This window comes from Pediculus humanus, genomic scaffold, assembly GCF_000006295.1.
Source record: "Pediculus humanus corporis 1103172108285 genomic scaffold, whole genome shotgun sequence".
Lineage (NCBI taxonomy): Eukaryota > Metazoa > Arthropoda > Insecta > Psocodea > Pediculidae > Pediculus > Pediculus humanus.
The window spans coordinates 765,183-786,875 of record NW_002987854.1 but is presented as its reverse complement, the minus strand read 5'-3'; the positions used below and the strand labels follow the sequence as shown (position 1 = coordinate 786,875).

The following is a 21,693-nucleotide window of genomic DNA, read 5'->3' as shown; positions in this document are numbered from 1 at the left end:
AAAAACCATCTTGCTTTTCTCTGATGTGTATTTGTTTACTTTTTCGATCAATAAAAGGGGAAAAGTTTTACTTTAGCTTTTGGTTGAACAACTTACGATACTCAATATTAAAGAGCATAAGGTAAACGTATTTTTATTTAAGTTTAAAATGCCAACACAACTACCCTTAAAATGTTCCAAACTGTTTTTTTTTTTCCCCCATTTTTATTTTAAAAGACTACAAAATTTTATAAAAAGCAAAATATCTCTTGTTTTGAATAATATGGAAAACATTTTATTTTAAATTATTAAAGGAATTCCAAAAAAAAATATAACAAATACAAATAAATTCAATTTATTTAATTCAAACAAAACTTTTTTTTTTTTTTTTTTTTTTTTAAACAATTTTAAACATAATTTAAACAAAAAAAAAAAAAAAATAAATTTTATGCCTTTCAAAGGTAACTAACAATCAAAAAAAAATATATATATATAAAAATATAAAATTATTGTTAAGTAAATAAGAAATAAGATCAGGAGCATTAAATTCAATGCTTAAAAAAAAAAATTAATAATTTTTCTTTTTTATAATTTATATAAATATACATATAAAACAACAAAACAAACATTTGATAAACTTTTTTTTTGTTTTGAAATATCAAAATAAAGCTAAATTTTTGACACTTTTGAAATCAATTAAATAGAATTGATTGATTATATACAAAATTTCTGGCAAGTTTTTATAATATAATATAATATATATAAATCCTTATAATATTTTATTTAATATACATTTGACTTTCTTAAATTTACATAGATTTGTAATTTTGCATTCGAAATAACAGACAAAACTTACAAAAAAATTAATAATAATAATAAATCTAACGAGAAAACAAATTTTATTATTATTATTATTTAATAAAAAACGATATTAACCGAAAAAATTGATAAGATATTATCATCATAAGTTGGTATATTAATATATATTTTAAAGTTCACAACAGAAAATAAATATTATATTTTTAATATTGATATCAACAAAGCAATAATTATTTTATATACAATCATTCAAAGTTTAACAATAACATTTACAATATGGAGTATTGAAAAAATAATCTAAATATTATTATTTGGTTGAATGAGTGATATTAAACTTTAATTCATCATATCTGAAAAGAAAAGAAAAGAAAATTAAGGAAAATATAATCAAAAATTTAAAAAAAAAAGAATCATATGAAAATTTACAACGGTTATGGTTAAATGTTACTCACCGAATAAAAAAAATAAAATTTAATAAATAATAATTAGTATCCAAACCGATAAGTTAGTATTCTTTTTCCAAAAACTCTTTTAGTTCATTATACCTATTAATAAAACATAAACTAAGTAATGTCATATTAATGTGGTTATTTATTAACAAATAAAAAGAAGGAAGGAAGGAAGGAAAAAGTAAAAGTGAGAAATTTCAAATAATGTTAACAATGGTTAATTATGATTAAAAAATGAAGTATGGTTTTGTCATATGTAATTAGTGTTTTGATAATGTAACTCATTAAGGTTGTTTCGGTTCAAAAGAAATAATAATAATAATGATAATTAAAATCACATCTATTTTTGTAAAATTAAACTAATACCATTACCATTTAAGGTTTTAATGTATATTATTATTATTAGGGGGTGATTTTAATAAAATTACTTACTTTTTTACCCTGTCAGGAATGCAAGATTCTTCGATTGGAATAATTTTATATAATTCGCTTAATGAATTGATAAAAAAAAGTTTTTTACTGAACTTAGAACTAGAAAAAAAAAAAAAAAAAATGTCGATTAAAAAATTTATAATTATTATTTTTTTTTCAAATTTAAGTCGATTTTAATTAATATACCTAATGAATGGTTTAGTCATGAGCACCAGTGTTTTGAGCCAAAATGTCGGATGAACCAAATATAGTCCTTTTAAGTTTTTTTTCAATTTTCTGTCGATCATTTGGTAACACATTTTTAACCATTTGAATTTAGGCATGCAACTGCGGGCTGTTGCACCGTGAAGATAAATTACCATGTAATCATCAGTTACTAACTGATCTAATGTTGATATAACGTACCTGAAAATAATAAAACTTGGTAAGTAATTTTAATTTAATTTAATAATAAGTTGTAATTTTTTTTTCCCGTTTGAATAACTTACATAAATAAATTATTCATTACGTAGTCATAATCAGCTCTACTCCTATCAGGTAAAAAACAAGCACTAAATATAACAATGGCATGACTTGATTCTTTAGATAAATATCCTCCATGAGAAATGACTCTTTTATACGGTTCAAGAACTTTGAGGTCGATTCTTCTTTCGACACCTGCTATCATACAAGATTTCCAACACAGTGACTCAGACCTTTCTTCAGCAGCAGTTAATACAGGTATAGGTTCAACTTCTTTTCCAAGTCCTGTAATAAAAGTAAAAATGGATCGGTAAGAGTTTATAACAAAAAAATTTGAAGGAAAATTTTTTTAAAGTTTAATTTGTAAGTAACATACTTTCCATGATTGAGTCATCAAGTTCATCAGGGCTATCCAAATAAGAATCAAAATCAGCATCATCAATTGATGTATGGCTACCATCGAATGAACTTTCATCGCAATGAGTATCATTAAAAATATCATTAGCCACTGGAATAACTTTCTTTTTTTTACCATTTCCCATTTCATCTGATTTATAAATCAATATTTATTGAATTTAGTCTTATTTTTATTTAAATAAATGTAGAATTTTTTAAAATGGTTTTAAAAAAATACCTTTAATCAAATGTACATCTTGGCAGTTTGAAAGCAGTTGAACTTGGAACATTGATTTATCCTCTTCTTCATCAGATGGAGAATTAAGTTTAGATTTTTTATTAATACTAAGCCATGGACTTTTTGGAAAATCAACTACAAAATTAAAGTTTTTCAAAATTTTCTTATTGAAATTTAATTTATTTTATTACTGAATACAAATGTATACATACTAGGCTCTACTTCATAAGAAGAAGGCACATCTAAATTTAAACTATCTAAAAAGCTTTTTGGGGAATCTTGTTTTTTAGTATCATCAGATGATTCTGTTCCTTCATCTTCTTCTTCGACATCGAACTCTCCCTTTTCTTTTTCAATATCGACAATTTCATTTAACACAACTTGAGTATTATTCGTTTCATCAAATTTTTCTTTATATTTCAGTTTAGAATAATCATCAGGTACAACTATTTTTAAATTATTCTCCGATTTATCATTCTAAAATTATAAATTAATGAAAAATATTAAATTTCATTAAAAAAAAAAAAAAAAATTTCGCAATAATAAGAGGAAAATGATAACACTTTAGTTGTTATTATCAATCAAATGGGTGTTACCATTAGTCAATGATGATTTAATCAACATTAATAAAAAAAATAATAATAATAAAACGCAAAAAGAAAAACATTTATAAAATAATACAAGATATTAAATAAAAACATTAAATTATTGACCCTGATAATAAATTAAAAAAATTATTTACCATATCTTCTGAAAAATCAGTTACTGCATCTTCGTTCATTTTAAAGTGAAGAAATAAAATTTTTTTTTCTTTTTAAAATAAAAATAATTTTACGGTATTTAAAACATGAATGACTTATATTAACACATTATAAAAATTATGATTTAACCACAAATAAAAAATTGAAAATCTTTATGATTTTATATAAATCGAAATAAGTTAATAAAAAAAAATCAAACTAATTGGAACAGCTGCGAAGATGTAACATTTGTTTACAAATACCAAACGGCAATTACGTTTTCATAACCCCGCTAAAAAAAATTTTAACAAATCACACGACCAAGATAATAACTCCCTTCTTAAACCTTTTTCTTTTCTTTTTTTTTTTTTTTTTAATAATGTCAGTTATGTTTTAAAAGTTATGTAATAATTAGAAAAAAACGATTTAAAATTTACGTGGTGAATCTTTCATTTTATTTATATTTCCTTAATAAAAAAAAAAAAATGACATTTTACACACAATGACATTTCTAACGACATATTTCGTTCGTTACAAAAATACAATTTTTTTTATTATATTTTAAAACTATGTCGTTGAAAAATAAATTATAAAATGGGGGGCGGGGGAAACGAATAAAAAAAAAATATAAATTAATATATAATTATTTTCTATGTTGGCACTGTAATTTCATGAACATGTATTTTGTATAAAAGCGCAGGCTTTTTATATAAACACCAAAAAATTCTTAAAATTCTATTGAGTCATACAATAATTTTTTTGTGCCTCATTTAAAAAAAAAAAAAATTAAAAATTAATTATGTAATGAATTAAAATACTATTATTATTAAAAATAATTATTTTTTGTAGTGTTATAAAATGCATCAAACGGTTAACATCTCATATTTATTTATTATTATTTAATAGTTTTTTTTTTATTGTTTAAAAAAAAAAAAAGTTCAAAATGTTATTATATGATTTATTATAATTAAAGGTTATGGATTTGTTATGGGTAGTTGTTTAGGACATTGCCATCTAAGTGGAGAAAATTTCAGGTATTCAGGTAAAATTTATTCATTTTAAAAAAAAAAAAACAAAAATTATATTAAAACAAATTTTTTTTATTTTTTAGTTTGTATAAATTGTATTCTAAGGCAAAAAAAAACGTTAGTTCTCATTTTAATGAAAAATATAGAGAACCTGTTCAAGAACCTGTCATTGATTCATCATTGCTCGATAATAATGATTTTAATATTAATTACAAAGAAAATAAATTAAATATTAAACGGTAATTAATTTTATTTATTGTATTATATTACAATTATTATTATTATTACTTTCTTGTGATTATAATTTTAAGTTTTTTTATTTTTTTTTTTTCATTGTTTTTTTAACGACTTCAAAGATTCATATCAGCAATAACGAACGTGACAAATAAAAACAACGTAAGTTTTTATTATATTTATTTGTTTTAAAGAGAGAAAAATTACAAAAAGAAAAAAGAATGATTTTAATATTTTTTTTAATTTTACATATTATTTTATCTCTTATTAAATTTCAGGATAATTCTGAATTAAGATTGGAATTATTAGATGATGAATGGTCAATATTAGAAGAAGACGAGGATGAGTATTTAAAAAGGTTAGATTTTTTTTATTCGAATTAATTTTTTCATGTTTGCGAATTTTACTAAATGGAAAATGATGTTTCAGTTTGGATTGCAAGTATTCTAATCAATATACACCAGCATCTATAAATTCTTTAGAGTTAGAATGGGAACATTTACCTGAAATGACTGTTTTTTCTACGAATATAGAAAAAGAAGAGCCTAAAAGTGTAACAAGTGCTGAAGTTTGGTCGAGAATTTCTTCCGCTGATTCTCTAGAGTGGGATCATGCCCAGGGTGAAACAATAGAAATGTGAGTTATTTAAATTTATTTTGTTTTTATTACTTAATTCATTTTTAAAAACTTTTTTTTTTGTTTTGATATCAGGAAAGATGATATGGATACTGAAACGGAACAACTTTTACAAGAAATAGAAATGTTAACGACAAAAACACTTCAACAAACTAATGATTGGACCAGCTGACAATAATATAAATAGTTTTTACTTTTTTTTTTTTTATTAATTTAACTTACTTAAAGTATACATTTAGCATATTTATGCCACACAAGGTACACTCAATATTAAATAATTTCATGTTTGCTTTTCATTTAAAATATTTTTCGTTACGATACAAAAAAAAAATTATTATGTATTAATAATGATAGCATTTTTTAGTAATGTTAAGTTATGCATTAAGACGTTTGTATGTATCATGTTTGAAAATGATTAAAAGAAAATTTAATTTATTAATAATATGAGTCCCCAAATTTATGCTTTAAATGTTTAACTTATTTACTTACTTGTTTAAAAAAAAAAAACAAGCTTTGATAATTTGCAGTTAACATCACAGCATTTAAATTTATAAAAATATTTTTAACTACGACAAACTTTAATAAAAAAATATAATAATAATTTAAATTGAGTATTAATATTGTTTGTGAAAAATATGTTTAAATAAATATTGAGATAATTGTTAAGATTCTGTGATAGGAGTAACAACAATCGAGTAAAAAATTAAAAAAAAAAAGAGTTTATATTAAAAAAATGCTTTTGAGTGATGCTTTTCCGTCCAGTATTTATTTAATGTTGAGTATCAAGTTTTAATTATTTTTATAAAGACTGTGTTTCGTTTTTACTTTAAATTTTATTATTATTATTAATTTTGTATTATTTGATGATAGTATTCTCTATTTCTTTTGTAATTTTTAACGGATTTTCAAAGTACATCCTTAATCTGCTATAAGTATTATTATTATTTTGTTTTAATCGCTTTAATCCGACATTTGCACCACAATATATATATCAAGTAAAACATTTTAATAAAAAAAAATATTTTAATTTGTTTATGGGTTGTAGAGGAAATAATATTAATAAAGAGATTACAAAAATCCATCGATTAGAGTTGTGATTTTTTTTTTTTTTTTTTAAATTCAGAACGATTAAGACAGGAAGTATGAATGATGAAAAAAAAAAAAAAATTTTAATCGATTATTATTTTAATAAATAAATTTATTTTTTAATAGTAATATATAACAATTAATAATTTAATTTTTCATCCTGTTTTTTTCTTTTTGACGATTCTTTATCTTTTGAGCCGTGGCTGAATTGGGTAAGTACACAGAATGCCATGAAGATTTCAAATGATTAAATAATTTGTTTTTAGATGGAAATTGATTTTTACAAACTGCACATGCCAAATTTGCATCAACTTTTATGTCTTTATTAATATCTTTATTCTTATTTTTTTTGGACGTTTTAGATGGAGAAACGTTTTCATTGCTGGCGTCATCTGATATTTTTAAAGACTGTACAGAATTTTTAAGTTGATCACAATTTTCTTCGTTGTTGTTATCATTATTTACAGGTTTGGTTTGTTTTTTTGTTTTTTTCTTATTTTTTTTCTCTAATTTTTCATCTGATGAATCGTCATTAATTAATGTTCTATTTCTAGATTTTTTATTGGAACCCAATAAAATATTTAAGTCTTCTACTGAATTATCACTGTCTGATTGATTTAAGTCTTCTGTAAATAATTTTTTCTGTTTTGATTTTTTCTTTTTTTTCTTCGTATCTGCGAGCGTATCGGAAATTTCTGGTTCTAGATTATTTTCTTTCATTTCTTCTTCAGGTAACTGCACATCATTCATGCTGCTAGAACAATTTAAATTTAAAGCTTTGTCTTCCTCTATGATTGTTTCTTTAAGTAACTGAACACTTTCTTTATGTTTTTTAGATTTTTCATGATTGGCAAATGATTTTTCAGTTTTAAATACTTTGTTGCATGCGACACAGAAAAAAGAATTATTTTCATTATTTTCCTCACTGTTGTCATATTCCGATGAAGAATAATCATCAAATTCTTTAGCTAAATTTTCTTCAATTTGCTTCAAGTCATTTTCTACATTTGAAAATTTTAACCATTCACTTTCTTTATAATCTTTCATTTGATTTCTTCTTTCTTTAATTTTTTGTAATCTATGCTCTTCTGACTTTTGCTGATTTTCTTTGGCTTTCATTTCTAACTTTTTATTCCATTCTTGTACCCTTTTATCTCTTTTTCTAACGAAAGCAACTAAATTCCTAACTTCTTCATTTCTTTCTTTTTTGGCTTTATCTCTAACTTTTTTATTTTCTTTTTCAATTAATTTTGCTATTTTGCTGTTAGGAGCCTGCCTTGTGTCATGAGGATCTAACCAATAATATGATTTTTTAGTGCTATAATACATCCAGTAAGAATAAAAAGGAGCTACGACATCTTCATAAGATGAATCTGATTTTCCAAAACCAGGAATTTCAGGTTCATCTTCCTTTATATATTCTGAATCTTCTGCTGCCAATTTATTAAAAACTTCTTGGTAAACAGCATAAAATCCCTTGGGATCATCACCGAATCCTTTATAGCAGGATGCTGTAAAATAAGGAAGAATATCAAGAGAGTCATCTTTGTAATCACTACCTAAACCTCCTTTAAGAATGGCTTCTCTGTGATTATCATACCTAAAAAAAAAAAAATTTAAACCCCTTCTAATTTCTTTTTATTCACTTAATTATACAAATCATCAACTGAACAAACCAATAATTATAAAAATATTTTACCATGTTCTTTCGCGTGGATCAATCAAAACTTCATAAGCTTGTTGTACCAATTGAAAGGTTTCTTTTGCGACTTCTTCATTATCTACATTTTTGTCAGGATGCCATTTCAAAGCTAATTTTTTATAAGCTTTTTTCAATTCATCGTCATTTGCATCCCTCGATACCCCCAAAAGTTCATAATAACATTTCATAATGTTTTTTTTTTTTTTTTTAAATTTTAATTTATCAACAAGTAAATAAAAAAAGATTTCAAAAAAAAAATAAAATTATAAATTTTTAAAAGAATTTATGATTAATAAACATCACCAAAAAAAACTTATCTTTTTTTTTAAATTTATGTAAAATTTGCATTAAATTGTAACATCTTTCACGTAAGTAACATGCAAAGTTTTTTTTTTTACAGTTGCATTTATTTCTATTGACACGTCAAAATTTTAAAACCTACCACGATATCTTATACATTAAACACCTTTTTATTAATTATTTCAAATTTATTAATTTTTATTTTAATATGGGCGAATGGGAAGATGAAGAAGAAAGAGCTTATTTTCAGAGTGTAATTAGCGCTTTTAAATATTATAGGTAATTTAATTTATTATTATTATTATTATATTTAAAAAAATAAAATTGAATAAAAGTTTTTTTTTTTTTGTTACCAAAGTGTCAAATAAAATGATTTTACAACTTTTAAATTTTTCAAACAAGAACAAAAAATTTTTTAAAAATCTTTTTCTACAAAATCCTATTTAAAAATTTTATTTATTGTTTTATAAGCCTTTATATATATGTACTACTGTAATATAAAATCTATGTAGTATTATTTTAACATAAAATTTATGGTATTATTGAAAGGAAAATTTTCCTCAAGTTTCAAACACTATAGTTTGATTCAAACATGTTTAATTTTTCATACAAATATTTTTAATATTTTTTAGAACTTATTCACTGCAAAGGATAGCCAAATCAGAACAGTATTTTAAAAGTCTTCCAGATCATCATCAAAAACTAATGGAATGTTATTTGCAACATTTGAATATTATTAAAAATTGTGTAGAAGCCAATGATTATTTAATTAAAATGATAATCAAAGATGCTGATTATATGTTTTCAAATGTTAATCCAGTAGATCAAAATAACATTCAGCCTGTGAGTATGCAACAATTATTTTTTTTACATTTTCCAAAAACTTTTTTTTAAAATTTACTTTTTTTTTTTTTTAGGTTGTTTTATCTAATCCGAGACCCATCGAATCCGATATGGAAAGGGTTCAAGCTACTCTTAAACAATTGGTCAGAGATTGGAGTTTAAATGGAGCCGAAGTAATTTTTTAATCACATTTAAAACTCATCAAAATAATTATCAAAAAAAAAATTTCATTAATTAAATATTTTTACAGGAAAGAAAAAGTTGTTATGATCCGATAATAACGGAAATTTTATCGGAATTTCCTCCCGATGGTAAAAAGCCAGAAGATGTTAAAATTTTAGTTCCAGGAGCTGGTTTAGGAAGGTTAGCTTTTGAAATAGCAAAATTAGGATATACATGTCAAGGAAATGAATTTTCATTATTCATGCTTCTTGCATCTCAATTTGTTTTGAATAAGTATGTTTGATAAATTTTTATCCTTCGAGTTTGGTTTTTAAAAATAAAATTGTCTCATTTTTATAGGTTAGATTTTTTTTGTTATTATGTTTATTTTGTAGATGCTGTAACACAAACATACATAAAGTTTATCCATGGGTTCACCAGTTTGTTAATAATCTCAAACCAGAGCATCAAACTCAATCAGTATCATTTCCAGATATAAATCCAAGAGATTTATCTACAAATTCTTCATTCACAATGGCGGCTGGTGATTTTTTAGAAGTAAAAATTATCACTGTACTAAATCATTATAAAAAAGTTTTACTTTTAATTATCATTTAATAATTTTCAATCAGGTTTATACAGAGGATAACGTTTGGGATTGTGTAGCAACTTGTTTTTTCATAGATTGTGCTAATAATGTCGCAGCATTTATAGAAACGATTTATAAAATATTAAAACCTGGAGGAATCTGGATCAATCTCGGACCTTTATTATATCATTTTTCCGACGTACCGCAAGAAGATTCAATCGAACCGAGTTACGAAGTTGTTAGACAAATAATCGTCGGTTTGGGATTTGTGATAGAAGTAAAAATTTCTTTTTTGAAAACACTCCTGAAAATCTTTAACATTAAAAATAATTTTTTTTAAACTTTATTAATTTTAATTTTTTTTTAGAAAGAAAAAATGGACGTTTCGACTTCATATGCTCAAAATCCGAATTCAATGCTTCAATATCAATATCGAAGTGTTTTTTTTATTTGTAGAAAATGTTTAAACGTTTGAAATAAAAAAAAAATTTTCTCCTTTTTTAATTAATTTTTCTATTTTTTTAAAAAAAAATTGAAAGAAAAAAAATTTATTTTTCGTCCGAAGACATTTTAAATTTTCGATTATTAGGTGAGGAAATAATAAAAAAAAAAACAATAAAAAGTACGTAGAGAATTTATTTTTTTTTTTTTATCGCAAGAATCGAGGCTTATATTTATTATAAATAAAATGAGAAAAGTATCCCATTTGTTTTTGTTTTTGTTTTTTTTTTTTTTTAATAACTTTTACAAATCTTTACCCAAAAAAAAAAAAAAATAAACAATACATTAAATATTCTTATCATTCCAACGTAACGAACGTTTATTCCATTCAAAATAAACGGAAATTAAATAAAATTAACTTTAACAATAAATAATACAAACACGTAACAAAAAGAAACGTAAATAAATAAATAAATAATAATAATAATAAAAATTGTTGTGGTAACTTTAATGATTTTATTTTATGACGAATTTAAAGGATTCGCGGTACTAAATAAACTGAAAAATTTCAAGTCTTGGGGGAAAAAAAAAAAAATTTAAGCGATAATAAAATATATTAAAGAGATATGCTAGAACCAACTTCCTCCTGTAAATTTTGTCGAAAGGCCTCCAATGCCTTTTTCAAACATGTTCCCAACTTTTCCAACAACGTTTGACGTCACGTTTGTTAATTTTGAAACAACGTTTGCGTCATCACCGGTTCCCAATGTTTCCCGTATGGTGACCGTCGGTTTTCTTTCACCCCCATCGTCATCCATGCTTCCATCGCCATAACTAAAATTTTTTATTTTTTATTTATTTAAATTGTATTATAATAACTAAATAATAATTTGACGAAAATAAATTTACTCTTCGTCTCCTCCTCCGTGAGGCATCGATAAAGCGCAAGTGGCTTCTTCGGTTTGCATTCTTTGCGAAACAGTTTGATATATTTTAGAATTCAATTTGTCTTCCATGACACCTTGTAATTCGAAATCCGAATAAAGTTTTTTCACGATAACGGCAAGGCAAGTGCATTGATACAAATGAAGGGAATGATCGATTCTTTCCGTTAGCCAATTGCAAATTATTTGAATTTGACCCATGTACCATTGCTGTAACCCAAATTCAAAATTATTTATTTATTTATTTATTTTAATGACGTCATTTTTGTTTATTACCTCGAAAAAATTAAGTATCCATAACTCGTCGTTAACTTTACTTCTTATTTGATCCATACAATTTCTTGTAAAGTTGACATAGGCTTGGCCCATATCTTTTCCAGAACCCGAAACATTCTTTAAACAAACAAAAAAAAATTATAACTCAGGTTTTGTTATTTCATAGAGAGAGAGAGAGAGAGAGAGAGGGGGGGGAGAACATACCGTAAAACTCAATATCGAACCAATTAACGAACCCTCATCGTATCTCCCTAATTTTGATAGGGTAGCTTCTAAAACAGACATGAGTTTAGCAATCATCCCCTGTGTCATACCGGTCGATGTTTTTTCAATCATGTCATCTATTTTAGTGTGGTATTGATGCTTTTAATGTAAAAATAATAATATTAATTAAATTTCTTTCCTTTTCTCTTCTTCTTCTGCTCGAACGTGAAAATGTTTTTGTATATTTACCACATCCACACCGTCCACGGCGCAAAGTTTAATCGATTGATTTTTTGCATCTAGAATAACATTAACCATGGCACACATTTCAGATGGTATTATATAATCGGTTGATATAAAAGTAACACCTTTTTTCAACCATTGTTGAAAAGCAGCATCGGTCCTGTAATGAAAAGTAATTACAAAAAAATTTTTTTTAATAATTTATAATTATTGTGAAAATAATAAATAAATGTGGATATTATTAATTTGATGAAAACCTTTGAATGCAAGATTCAATCATGTCGCAGGCCATTAATTTTAAACGTTGTTCAAAATGTTGACGAAATTCAAGATCCGGCCAATGAAGATCACGTATGAAAGATTGTAAGGCATCCAATTTCCAAAATAAATCCTCTGATGTCGCACAACCGTTACCTTTTATTTCCCATCTTTCCTTTTCGAAACCTTTATGAATGGATTGTGCGATTGAGGATTCCATAAGATCGACGTAACGTACAACCAAAGGTGCAAAAGTATCTCTTAAATGCTGATGAAAACGACCGTTTTTTAAATTGTCTGGAAAAAATCAAATCGTTTTAAAAGGTTACCTCATGAACCTGGAATAAGTAATGGCGGTTTTTTTTTTTAATTTGAAATAATTTTGTTACTTTTTCATCTTCTCCTTACCGTCAGTTCGAAGATAATCATTTAATATTTGAAAAAGTGGAAATGAATCCCAGGTATCCGGTGGTTGTTCAGCCAGTACCTGATCCATATCAACAGCAAATAGTGACCAAAATATTTCAGCATGTTCGACCAAAAGATCACTAAACCAAGCAAAAGCCTGAGAATTAAAAAAAAAAAAAAAAAAATTTTATTATTATTATTATTAATTATTAATTATTTTTATTATAATTAAAAATTATTTAATAATTAATCTAATCTAAATAAGCAACAAAAGTGCAACAGTCCTTATATGCCTTTTTATTAATTAATAAATTATTATTATTTATTTTTTAAAATAAAATATTTAGGTTGACTAAAATGCTATAAACTTTTTCTTTTTTTTTTTTGTTTATAAAAAAAATTTAATGAGTTTAATTGCACAAGAAATAAATAATAACAACAATTGTTTTGTTTTGTTATGTTAATAAAAGAAAAAAACGTGCAATATCTATTTTATTTATTTATTTATTAATGAATCTATTTATTAAGATAATTAATTATAAAATTTTTTTTTTAATTAAAAAATACTGAACGCTTTTCAAGGCACAAAAAATGATTTTAAAAGCATAAATTTAAATGTGCATTTAAAAAATTGAGTTTAAATTTAAATTCAATTAAATTTTATGCAAATATTTAAATAATAATAATAATAATAATAATAATAATAATAATAATAATAATTTTTAAAAAAAAACCAAAAATTTAATTTTTAAATAATGTAATAACACTTGAGGAGGGAGAGAGAAGAGAGAGAATGGTAGAATGAAAAAATAAATGAAAGGGGGGGGGGGGTACGAGAATTTTCCAAAAAGCTTTTTGTAATAATAATAATAATAATAATAATAATTGAAAATTAAAATGTGCATTTATTTATTAACTAATAATAATGAGGCATTCAATGAGCATGTGAAAAAAGAATCGGGAAAATTTTTTTCAAAAGGTAACTAAATGAAACTTTTTCAATTTTAAAAAAAAAAATAAGAAAAAAAAAGAAAAAAAAATTTTCCAGGAAGAAAACAGATACTTACCTTATCCTTATGCAGAAAAGAAAAGAATAGAGAGAGAAGCAAGTTTAGACACACTGACAAAATTGGATAAAAAAAAAAAAAAAAAAAAAAAAACTTATCAAGCAATGAGCAAAATTTTCTTTTCAAAAAAAATTTTCTTTTAAAATTTTTTTTTTTTTTAACTATTTCCATATTCCGGGACGATTTAATTTAAATAAATTCGTATTTTTTGCCCATTATTTGAAAACGAAAAAATAAATAAATAAATAAATAAAAAATAAATTAATTTTTTTTGTTAAATTTCCCAACTAAAAAAAAAAAAAAAAAAAAAATTTCTTTTAAGGCTTTACAACATAGAATCAAAAATTTTACTTTTAAATTTGAAATTTTACATTTAAAATTAAACAACCAAAAAAAAAAAAAAAAAAAAAAAAAGCCAACCTAGCCCAGTGTGAAACGTAACGAGCAAAAAAAAAGTGACACCAAATAAATTCAATTATTATTATTATTATTATTATTATTAATAATTAAAATTTTTGCTGTTGTTGTTGACCTTCTGGTATTATTTTACTTACTTCAGCATAATGTTCTTCATTTTGTTGTAAAAGATCAACGCACAATTCGGCCAAATGTATGAGATCTTCTAATTTTTTACTTGGGGTTACCATCGTTTCACCGTTAAGATCCTCTGGAGGGAAAACAAAAAACAATTTTGTATAACGAATTCCAGCACTGGATTCAAATTTATCAATAAATATTAAATTAACAAACCTTCTATTTTAGCTTCTCCAGATAATCTTGTATAATTAACAAGAGCAGCAGTTTCTAAACTTTTCTTTATCATTCCTCTAACTTCTTCCGGTAGTATTGGTGTTACGATATCCTTCATCAAAACTCTTTCCAGAAGGGAAAGGGTAGCTTTCAAAGCACCTTCGGGTCGTCCAAATGGAAAACAATATCTAAAATCATACCACCATCATTATTATTATTATTATTTTTCTCCCCTTTTATTAAAATCAATAATTTATTTTTATTTTTTTGTGCTTTTACCGGAAATTAGTTATTTGATTTTCCAACAAGATTCGAAGTCTGTCTTTGATTTCTTGAAATTTTTCTTTTTCTTCGTGTGTGACGGTACCAACGCCATCCGGCCTGGAACAAAAAATTTTTTTTTTTTTATCCAAAAAAATTGATGAAGAAATTGTGATTATTATATTATTATCATTATTATCAGTCGATTTTTATATTTATTTTTTAATTAATTAATTAATTTATTTATATAAATGTTTAATTAATTATTTTTTTTTTCAGCATGATTCGTGTTTTTTTTTTTTTACTGAAATGTTTCCATCACCCGTTTAAATAGATCCCCCCTCGCCCCTTCGCATCCCCGCTTACCCTCCCCCCAAAAAATAACAAATAATTTTTATTGTCCATGTTATATTAATAATTTAAATATATAAAAAAAAAAAAAAATCGACATCAAAACATTAAAATATACATGCAAAAAAAAAAAAAATTTTCCACCATTTATTTTCCATAGATTTTAATTTATTCATTTATTTATTTATTAATAATTTTTTAATTTAGAAAAAATATTATTATTATTATCATTTACCATGCAATTTTCTATATATATATATATGATTCGATACTGGAACAATTTTAAATAAAATAATATTATTACAAATTATTCATAAAAATAAAAGTCAAATTTTGGTAGGAGGGGGAGAGGGGGGTAAATATCGACATTTAATATCAGATTTTTTTTTTTTATAAGAGTGCAGTAAAAGATTTTCGTGCTCGATGATACACGCACACACATACTTCAAAAAAAAATAAATAAATAATCGTTTGACTTATACACATAAAAAAAAACATGCTTTTACGTAAATAATAATAATAATACTTTTATTAAACGAAAATCATTATTAAAAAAAAAAACAAAATGAAATAAGAATTTTTTTCGTTGTATTATTTCATTGACGCAAAAATCCATTTAAAAATAATGATAATAATAACTTAACGATATCGTCAAATCATTTTCTAATGACAAAATAATAATAATAATAATAATAAACAAAAATAATCAAAATAATTCTCCAATATTAATAAAAACACGGACAATAATTTTACACCCTTTATTGATTTTTTTTTTTAATCACAAAATATAAATAATAATAATTATTGTGGAATAATAATTAATTATCGATAATTATCGATCGATAAATCGTTTTACACATAAAAAAATCGAAATCGATCGATGATATCCTCTTAAATTACACAATTTTCATAAAATTATTATAAGCATATTAAAAATGTATCAACAACACAAGCGAGACTACTTAACAATAATAATAATAATAATAATAATTGTTGCAAACACCAACATTTATTATTTAAATATTACTTATAGTTTTATTTATTTAAATAATACGACATTATTATCTACCCACAGCGATTATTTATTATTAAAAAAAAAAAAGAAAAGCAAAATAAAAAAAAACGAACCAACCAAGTGAAAATATATAAATATGTATATAATTATGATATTAAAAAAAATTAATAACAATACTGTGAGTTGTGAATTATTCCTGATGATATTATTAGAAGTGTGTGTGTGTGTGTATACCGTGATGTCATTTTAAATATACCTAAAACCCAATATCTCACCTGACGACATCTACGATAACAGAGTTGTTTCCTTGAGTCAGATTCACCGTCGTGCTGCATATAATCCAATGGTTAGGAAACAAGATATATCAATTTGTTATTTAAAGGGAATCATCATCATATATATGACCCAATGTATAAAAGCAAAAACAAACCACCCTTCCTCATTATCGTTAAATAAATTAATTATTATTATTATTATTATTTAGTGTGTGTTTTTGTATGTGTTATTCGCTTTAATAAAAAATTTAATATTTATGTTTTCCTTTTTTTTTGTTAATAAGTTTAAATACATAGGATAACAACAATAAAAGCGCATTCTATATTTGATTAATTTTAAACAAAACATAAACATTTAATTTACCTGATGCACGTAAAACGATTGTTAAAAAAAAAAAAAAAAAAAAAAAATTGATTGATGGTAGAACAATGGAATCGAAACTTTTATTTTTTTTTTTTATTAAATTAATTCAAAATTTAACAAAAGAATTGTTTGTCAAATTAAACTCAACTTTCAAGAGAAACTTTCTAATTAATTTTTTAGTAAAAAAAAAGTTTAATTAAATTCAAAGGAAAGTTTTTTTTTAATGAAATTCTATTATTATTATTATTATTATTATTGTTAAATGTTTTGTAAAAATGAACTCACCTGTTACCGTGAACGTGACTAGCGCAAAAGGCAAAACTAAAGTGAATTAAAGTTGGATCAATCATGATACTCTTTTCGGCTCTGTCCAATAAATCGCTTAGATAACATAAATGACGATAACAACCTCTCACTCCGTACCTGGCGCAATATTCATCCAAAACAAATACCTGACCAGGACTAAACCATCCCTAAAAAATTTATACATATATATATATATATATGTTACTCGTGTTTTTTTTTTTTTTTTGAGAATTAATAACAATAAGAATTTGTTGAATTTTTTAATTAACTTACCAAAGAACAATAAGGATCGTTTAATCGATAATCAAGTGTTAAGGTTTGCAATGTTTTAAATAGAGCGGCATGATCGAATTTGCAAGGATCGGCAGAAATAAATTCTTCCATTCCGTGTTTACGAGCTCTGTCTGCATCTGCGTTAATTTTTTTTTAAATTTTTTTTTTTAATTGGGATACTCGGAAAGTAGCGTAAAAGTATTTTTTGTAAAATTTTCAATTACCTCCTTGAATTTTAGATATAGTAATAGCTGTTGTTGTGATCGGAGGTGTCGGTTTATGGCTTTGTCCAGTTGCACGATACATTGCCATAACCCATAAATGACATTCATTTTCATCGTCGCAAGCAAATAAAATACTATCGCCTTCTCTCACGGCATTAAAGAAAAATCTTCCTCCTTCCAAATCTAAATTAAAACGGGATAAATTTAGTAATTTTTTTGATAATTTGTTTAAACAAAATTAAAAGTTTTATATTTTGTTTTTCTCACCCATTCCAACCATTAGATTTGCTGTGAGAAACAAATTTTATATTAAAGCCAGTAAATACATAAAAAATATTGATTTTCACGTCTGTACTTACCACTTCCGGCTTCGATATAATCAACTGTATAACCATCAAGTTGCATCATTTCAGAAGGCTCTGATTTTTTTTCCTTGTAACTACACATGGCAAAAGTATATTGTGATACTTGAACTAAAACGTAATAACGTTTTTTCCATTTTTTCCACACGGATTTTCCCAATGCATACAAATAACCACAATGTTTCATATTTAAAGGCTTATCCATTCGGCAGGCAATTTTTATACGAAGATCTTGATCTGGTAAATTTTTCGGGACGGTCATCTTATGCCATTCTGGTACCTACGTTGTTAATTTTGTATATTAAATAATAATTTGAAGAAACCGTTATCCTCTTTAAAATACTAAACTTACTTTAGAAGATAACGGAGTGGGTTTTAACGTCACCTTTCCTAACTCTTTATCTTCTATGGCTAACATGGCTACATTTTCGGTGTACAATTTAACTTTTACCGCTGGCAATGGATGAGTGGTTGTAAAATCTCCTTGAGTATCCCACCTAAAGGTTTACAAGATGAAAAAAATTAAAACTTACGAAAATTAATATTTATTATTTTTAAATAATTTTAAAATACTCACATAGGTTTTGAGGCTTCAGCCTGATCCGTTTGAAGTTTTTCACCACCTTCAACTTCCATTGTACAATAAACTATTCTATTAGGCGCCAACGACTTAAGACCTTTAACTTCCATCACCACAACCTTAAAATGATTTTTTTTTTTTTTTAATTAAAAATTTCTTTTTAATTAAATTAATTTAATTAAATTTAATTTTCTTACTTCGAGTTGAAAAGTAAGTACGACATCCATTTTGGTAAGTTGAGTGTCAGTGTCGGCGACATCACCTTCTAATTTGGCCAATGAACCCTGCGATCTAAAACAAATATTGTTCCTAAACTCTAAATGATATTGTTCCATAAACAAATAAAATGAAGAAGAAGTAAAATGTAAAATGTGTTTTATTTTTTAAAATAATGAAATTTTATACACCTGTGATTATATTTTTTGAGTTTCGGTAATCCATATTTTGAATCAAGTGATCCTTTTGAAACGGGAAGAGATTCCAAATTAGCCATTAATAAATTAATGGATGATTTTACTTCTTCAATGTACAAAGATTCCATTTCTTTCAAAACAAATTTAGGCATTAATTTTCGATTCTACAACAAAAAAAGTAATAATTAATTGTATAATTTAATTTGATGAAGAAGTGTAAAAATTTTTTTTTTTTTTTAAATATATACAAACTTTTTCCATTTCTGAAACTTTTTGCATTCGACCATCTAATTCACGACGAATGGCAGCAGCTTGTTCGTCAGCCGAATCCAATTGTAATGCATTAAACAATAATTGATGTTCGAATTTTTTCACTCCTAATATTTGCTGAAACATATCGTAAAGTTGTTCTTTTGACAAAATTAATTCACTGTTGAGTGATTGCTGTTGCATTCTTGATGGCCTCTTTGAATCATCATCTCCAACTAAATATAAATAAGAAATTAATTTTTCATTACATTATTAACACATTGTATTAATTTTCAATTCGTTGTCCTTCCTTGCCTTTAAAAATGCAATCAAATTTTGCCATCCAAGAAGTTAAAACCGTTTCTTTACTTAAACCATCTATTTCTGGAAGTGACCTAAAAGAGTAAATTTTTTAAATTTTAATTTAATCTCATTAAAACGAAACTTAATTACTGATGAATAATTTTATGACGATTGATAATCACCTCACTCTTTTTTCTATATTATTTCGAAAAACTTCACGGAAATCATGCTGTGAACAGGCACCTGACATAACCATTTTGGCTACTCTTTCAGATTTTAAAAAAATATCATAGTAACTTTGAACGGCATTTTGAAAAGCTTCATCGGCCATTATTTGTGTATCACCTTTTAAAAACGCCTGAAAAGTAATACGATTAGTGCATCTAAAAAATTTTTACAAGATATTTTAGGATGACTTGAATTTTTTAAAAAAAATTACTTGAAATCTTCCTTGAATCGTTTCCAGTTGTTGCCTCGTGATTTTCATTTGACGTCGAGTCATATCAGTCGGCTGCTTGGCATTAAAAGGATAGGCTATACACCGAGATATGAAAACGTAAAGCTGAATACGGCGCTTTCTTTCTTCTTCCTGCCGCTCCTGTTTATCCTGTATTATTTAACGATAATAAATAATTTTGTATATTTAATTTAAAACGACCCATCTAATGTAAAAATTTAAAGTTCATGTACCTGAAGATCAACTTCATTTTTTTCACTGACAATTGAAGGACTTGGACTAGCTGGTCTTGGGAGAGAATTAGCCCTAACACTTAAAGTTTCTGATGAAACAGCACTTACTGGAGAAACAGATCTAAATCCAAAAGATTTTTAATTTTAAATTCCAAATAATGATGTCTTTTATGAGATTCTTAAGAAAAAAATTTTACCTAGGCAAACTAGTACTACCAGGCACCTCCAAATTAGAAGCACCATTGGTATGAAGTTGGCTTGGGGTTGGGTGGCTGTGGATTTGTTTTACATGACTGTGAGATCGTATGGGTTCATGGGTTTGATGATGGTTTCCTTGTTCTTCATCTCCTTCTTCTTCAGAAGAACTTGGGTCAATCATTCTAAATTACATATTTCAAATTATTTGATGATTATAAAAAAACGTTAAATGCACGTTAAAGTCGTAGGACCTACCTGATGAAGACTTGTAAAATAAGTCCACAAAATCATTTAAATTATTCAGTGGATGGAAGAATCATAAAGCACCTGTAATATTAAATTAATTAAATGAGTAACGACTATTACTCATAGTTATCGATTTAATTAAATTCAAAGGGTGGCAGTTACAGTTGAAAGAAAAAATACGAAAAAAATTCGAGAAAATTCTTCTTTTTTTAATTAAAAAAAAATTAATTAAAAGATTTCAGATGGTGTTCTTTGCATTCATACGTTCAAAAATAAAGTTAAAAAATTTTTTCGTTTCAGTGATTCAAATATCGCAATAAAATGTAATTCGTAAGTAAAAAGTTAATTATACACGTAAATATAATTATCTAAATAAATTTTAATGATGATTAAGACGCCAATTTATTATTAACGAAAAAAAATTATGCTGGTTTAACGCTTCAGCATATCATTCAATGACATTTCTTTGATACATGGAAAAAAAAAGAACGTCAAAGTTAGATAAAATTCATTTTGGATATAATGAAAAAAAAAAATTTTTATTTTAATAATTCGATCGCATTGTTTATGTTTAAAATAATAATTATAATAACTTACCACATCATTTTATTTTAAATAACAAAAACATTAAGGCAAAATAATTGAAAAAAATGACATAAAAAAAATTATCAACTGATAAATTCTAAAATTTCCGTTTCAATCTCACAGTCATCCTACTCAATTTTATCGTTCTCAAGAAACCCTAACTAAGCGCGTTTCTATTTCCATAGAGTAAATAAACATTTTTCAAAAGGGGAATTCAAAAAGGTGAAATTGATATTATTTTTTGTTTCATTTCGTTTTATTATTACTATTTTTTATACAATTCTTATAAAAATCGTATTTTAAAAAGTAATT

The 21,693-nt window shown here is 24.8% G+C and overlaps 5 protein-coding genes across 5 annotated transcripts; 2 read left to right on the top strand and 3 right to left on the bottom strand.

The window, feature by feature from the left end:
* Window positions 1–1,303: 1,303 nt before the first annotated feature.
* Window positions 1,304–3,399, bottom strand: Phum_PHUM527240 (BCL2/adenovirus E1B 19 kDa protein-interacting protein, putative; the record flags this gene model as incomplete). The annotated part of the gene is made up of 8 exons (XM_002431370.1): window positions 1,304–1,343; window positions 1,680–1,778; window positions 1,866–2,084; window positions 2,168–2,426; window positions 2,518–2,688; window positions 2,776–2,910; window positions 2,988–3,221; window positions 3,372–3,399. The coding sequence occupies 8 exons, from the start codon at window positions 3,397–3,399 to the stop codon at window positions 1,304–1,306; spliced, it is 1,185 nt and encodes a 394-aa protein (XP_002431415.1).
* Window positions 3,400–4,502: 1,103 nt separating this feature from the next.
* On the top strand, window positions 4,503–5,585 carry Phum_PHUM527230 (uncharacterized protein; the record flags this gene model as incomplete). The annotated part of the gene is made up of 5 exons (XM_002431369.1): window positions 4,503–4,549; window positions 4,900–4,939; window positions 5,056–5,135; window positions 5,207–5,413; window positions 5,489–5,585. The coding sequence occupies 5 exons, from the start codon at window positions 4,503–4,505 to the stop codon at window positions 5,583–5,585; spliced, it is 471 nt and encodes a 156-aa protein (XP_002431414.1).
* Window positions 5,586–6,354: 769 nt separating this feature from the next.
* Phum_PHUM527220 (uncharacterized protein) lies at window positions 6,355–8,389 on the bottom strand (the record flags this gene model as incomplete). Its single annotated transcript, XM_002431368.1, has 5 exons — window positions 6,355–6,371; window positions 6,679–6,939; window positions 7,069–8,099; window positions 8,146–8,165; window positions 8,228–8,389. 5 exons carry the CDS (start codon window positions 8,387–8,389, stop codon window positions 6,355–6,357), a joined length of 1,491 nt encoding a protein of 496 aa, XP_002431413.1.
* Window positions 8,390–8,709: 320 nt separating this feature from the next.
* Window positions 8,710–10,570, top strand: Phum_PHUM527210 (protein C9orf41, putative; the record flags this gene model as incomplete). Its single annotated transcript, XM_002431367.1, has 6 exons — window positions 8,710–8,780; window positions 9,134–9,344; window positions 9,595–9,800; window positions 9,902–10,064; window positions 10,139–10,372; window positions 10,463–10,570. The coding sequence occupies 6 exons, from the start codon at window positions 8,710–8,712 to the stop codon at window positions 10,568–10,570; spliced, it is 993 nt and encodes a 330-aa protein (XP_002431412.1).
* A 595-nt stretch (window positions 10,571–11,165) lies between these two features.
* Phum_PHUM527200 (calcium-dependent secretion activator, putative) lies at window positions 11,166–20,731 on the bottom strand (the record flags this gene model as incomplete). The annotated part of the gene is made up of 24 exons (XM_002431366.1): window positions 11,166–11,331; window positions 11,446–11,690; window positions 11,757–11,873; window positions 11,961–12,119; window positions 12,210–12,363; window positions 12,461–12,758; window positions 12,870–13,026; window positions 14,491–14,603; window positions 14,687–14,874; window positions 14,966–15,067; window positions 17,238–17,425; window positions 17,532–17,668; window positions 17,756–17,938; window positions 18,115–18,397; window positions 18,470–18,614; window positions 18,695–18,816; window positions 18,895–18,988; window positions 19,105–19,274; window positions 19,363–19,595; window positions 19,729–19,754; window positions 19,845–20,020; window positions 20,102–20,269; window positions 20,353–20,473; window positions 20,550–20,731. 24 exons carry the CDS (start codon window positions 20,729–20,731, stop codon window positions 11,166–11,168), a joined length of 3,927 nt encoding a protein of 1,308 aa, XP_002431411.1.
* Between the last annotated feature and the right edge of the window lie 962 nt (window positions 20,732–21,693).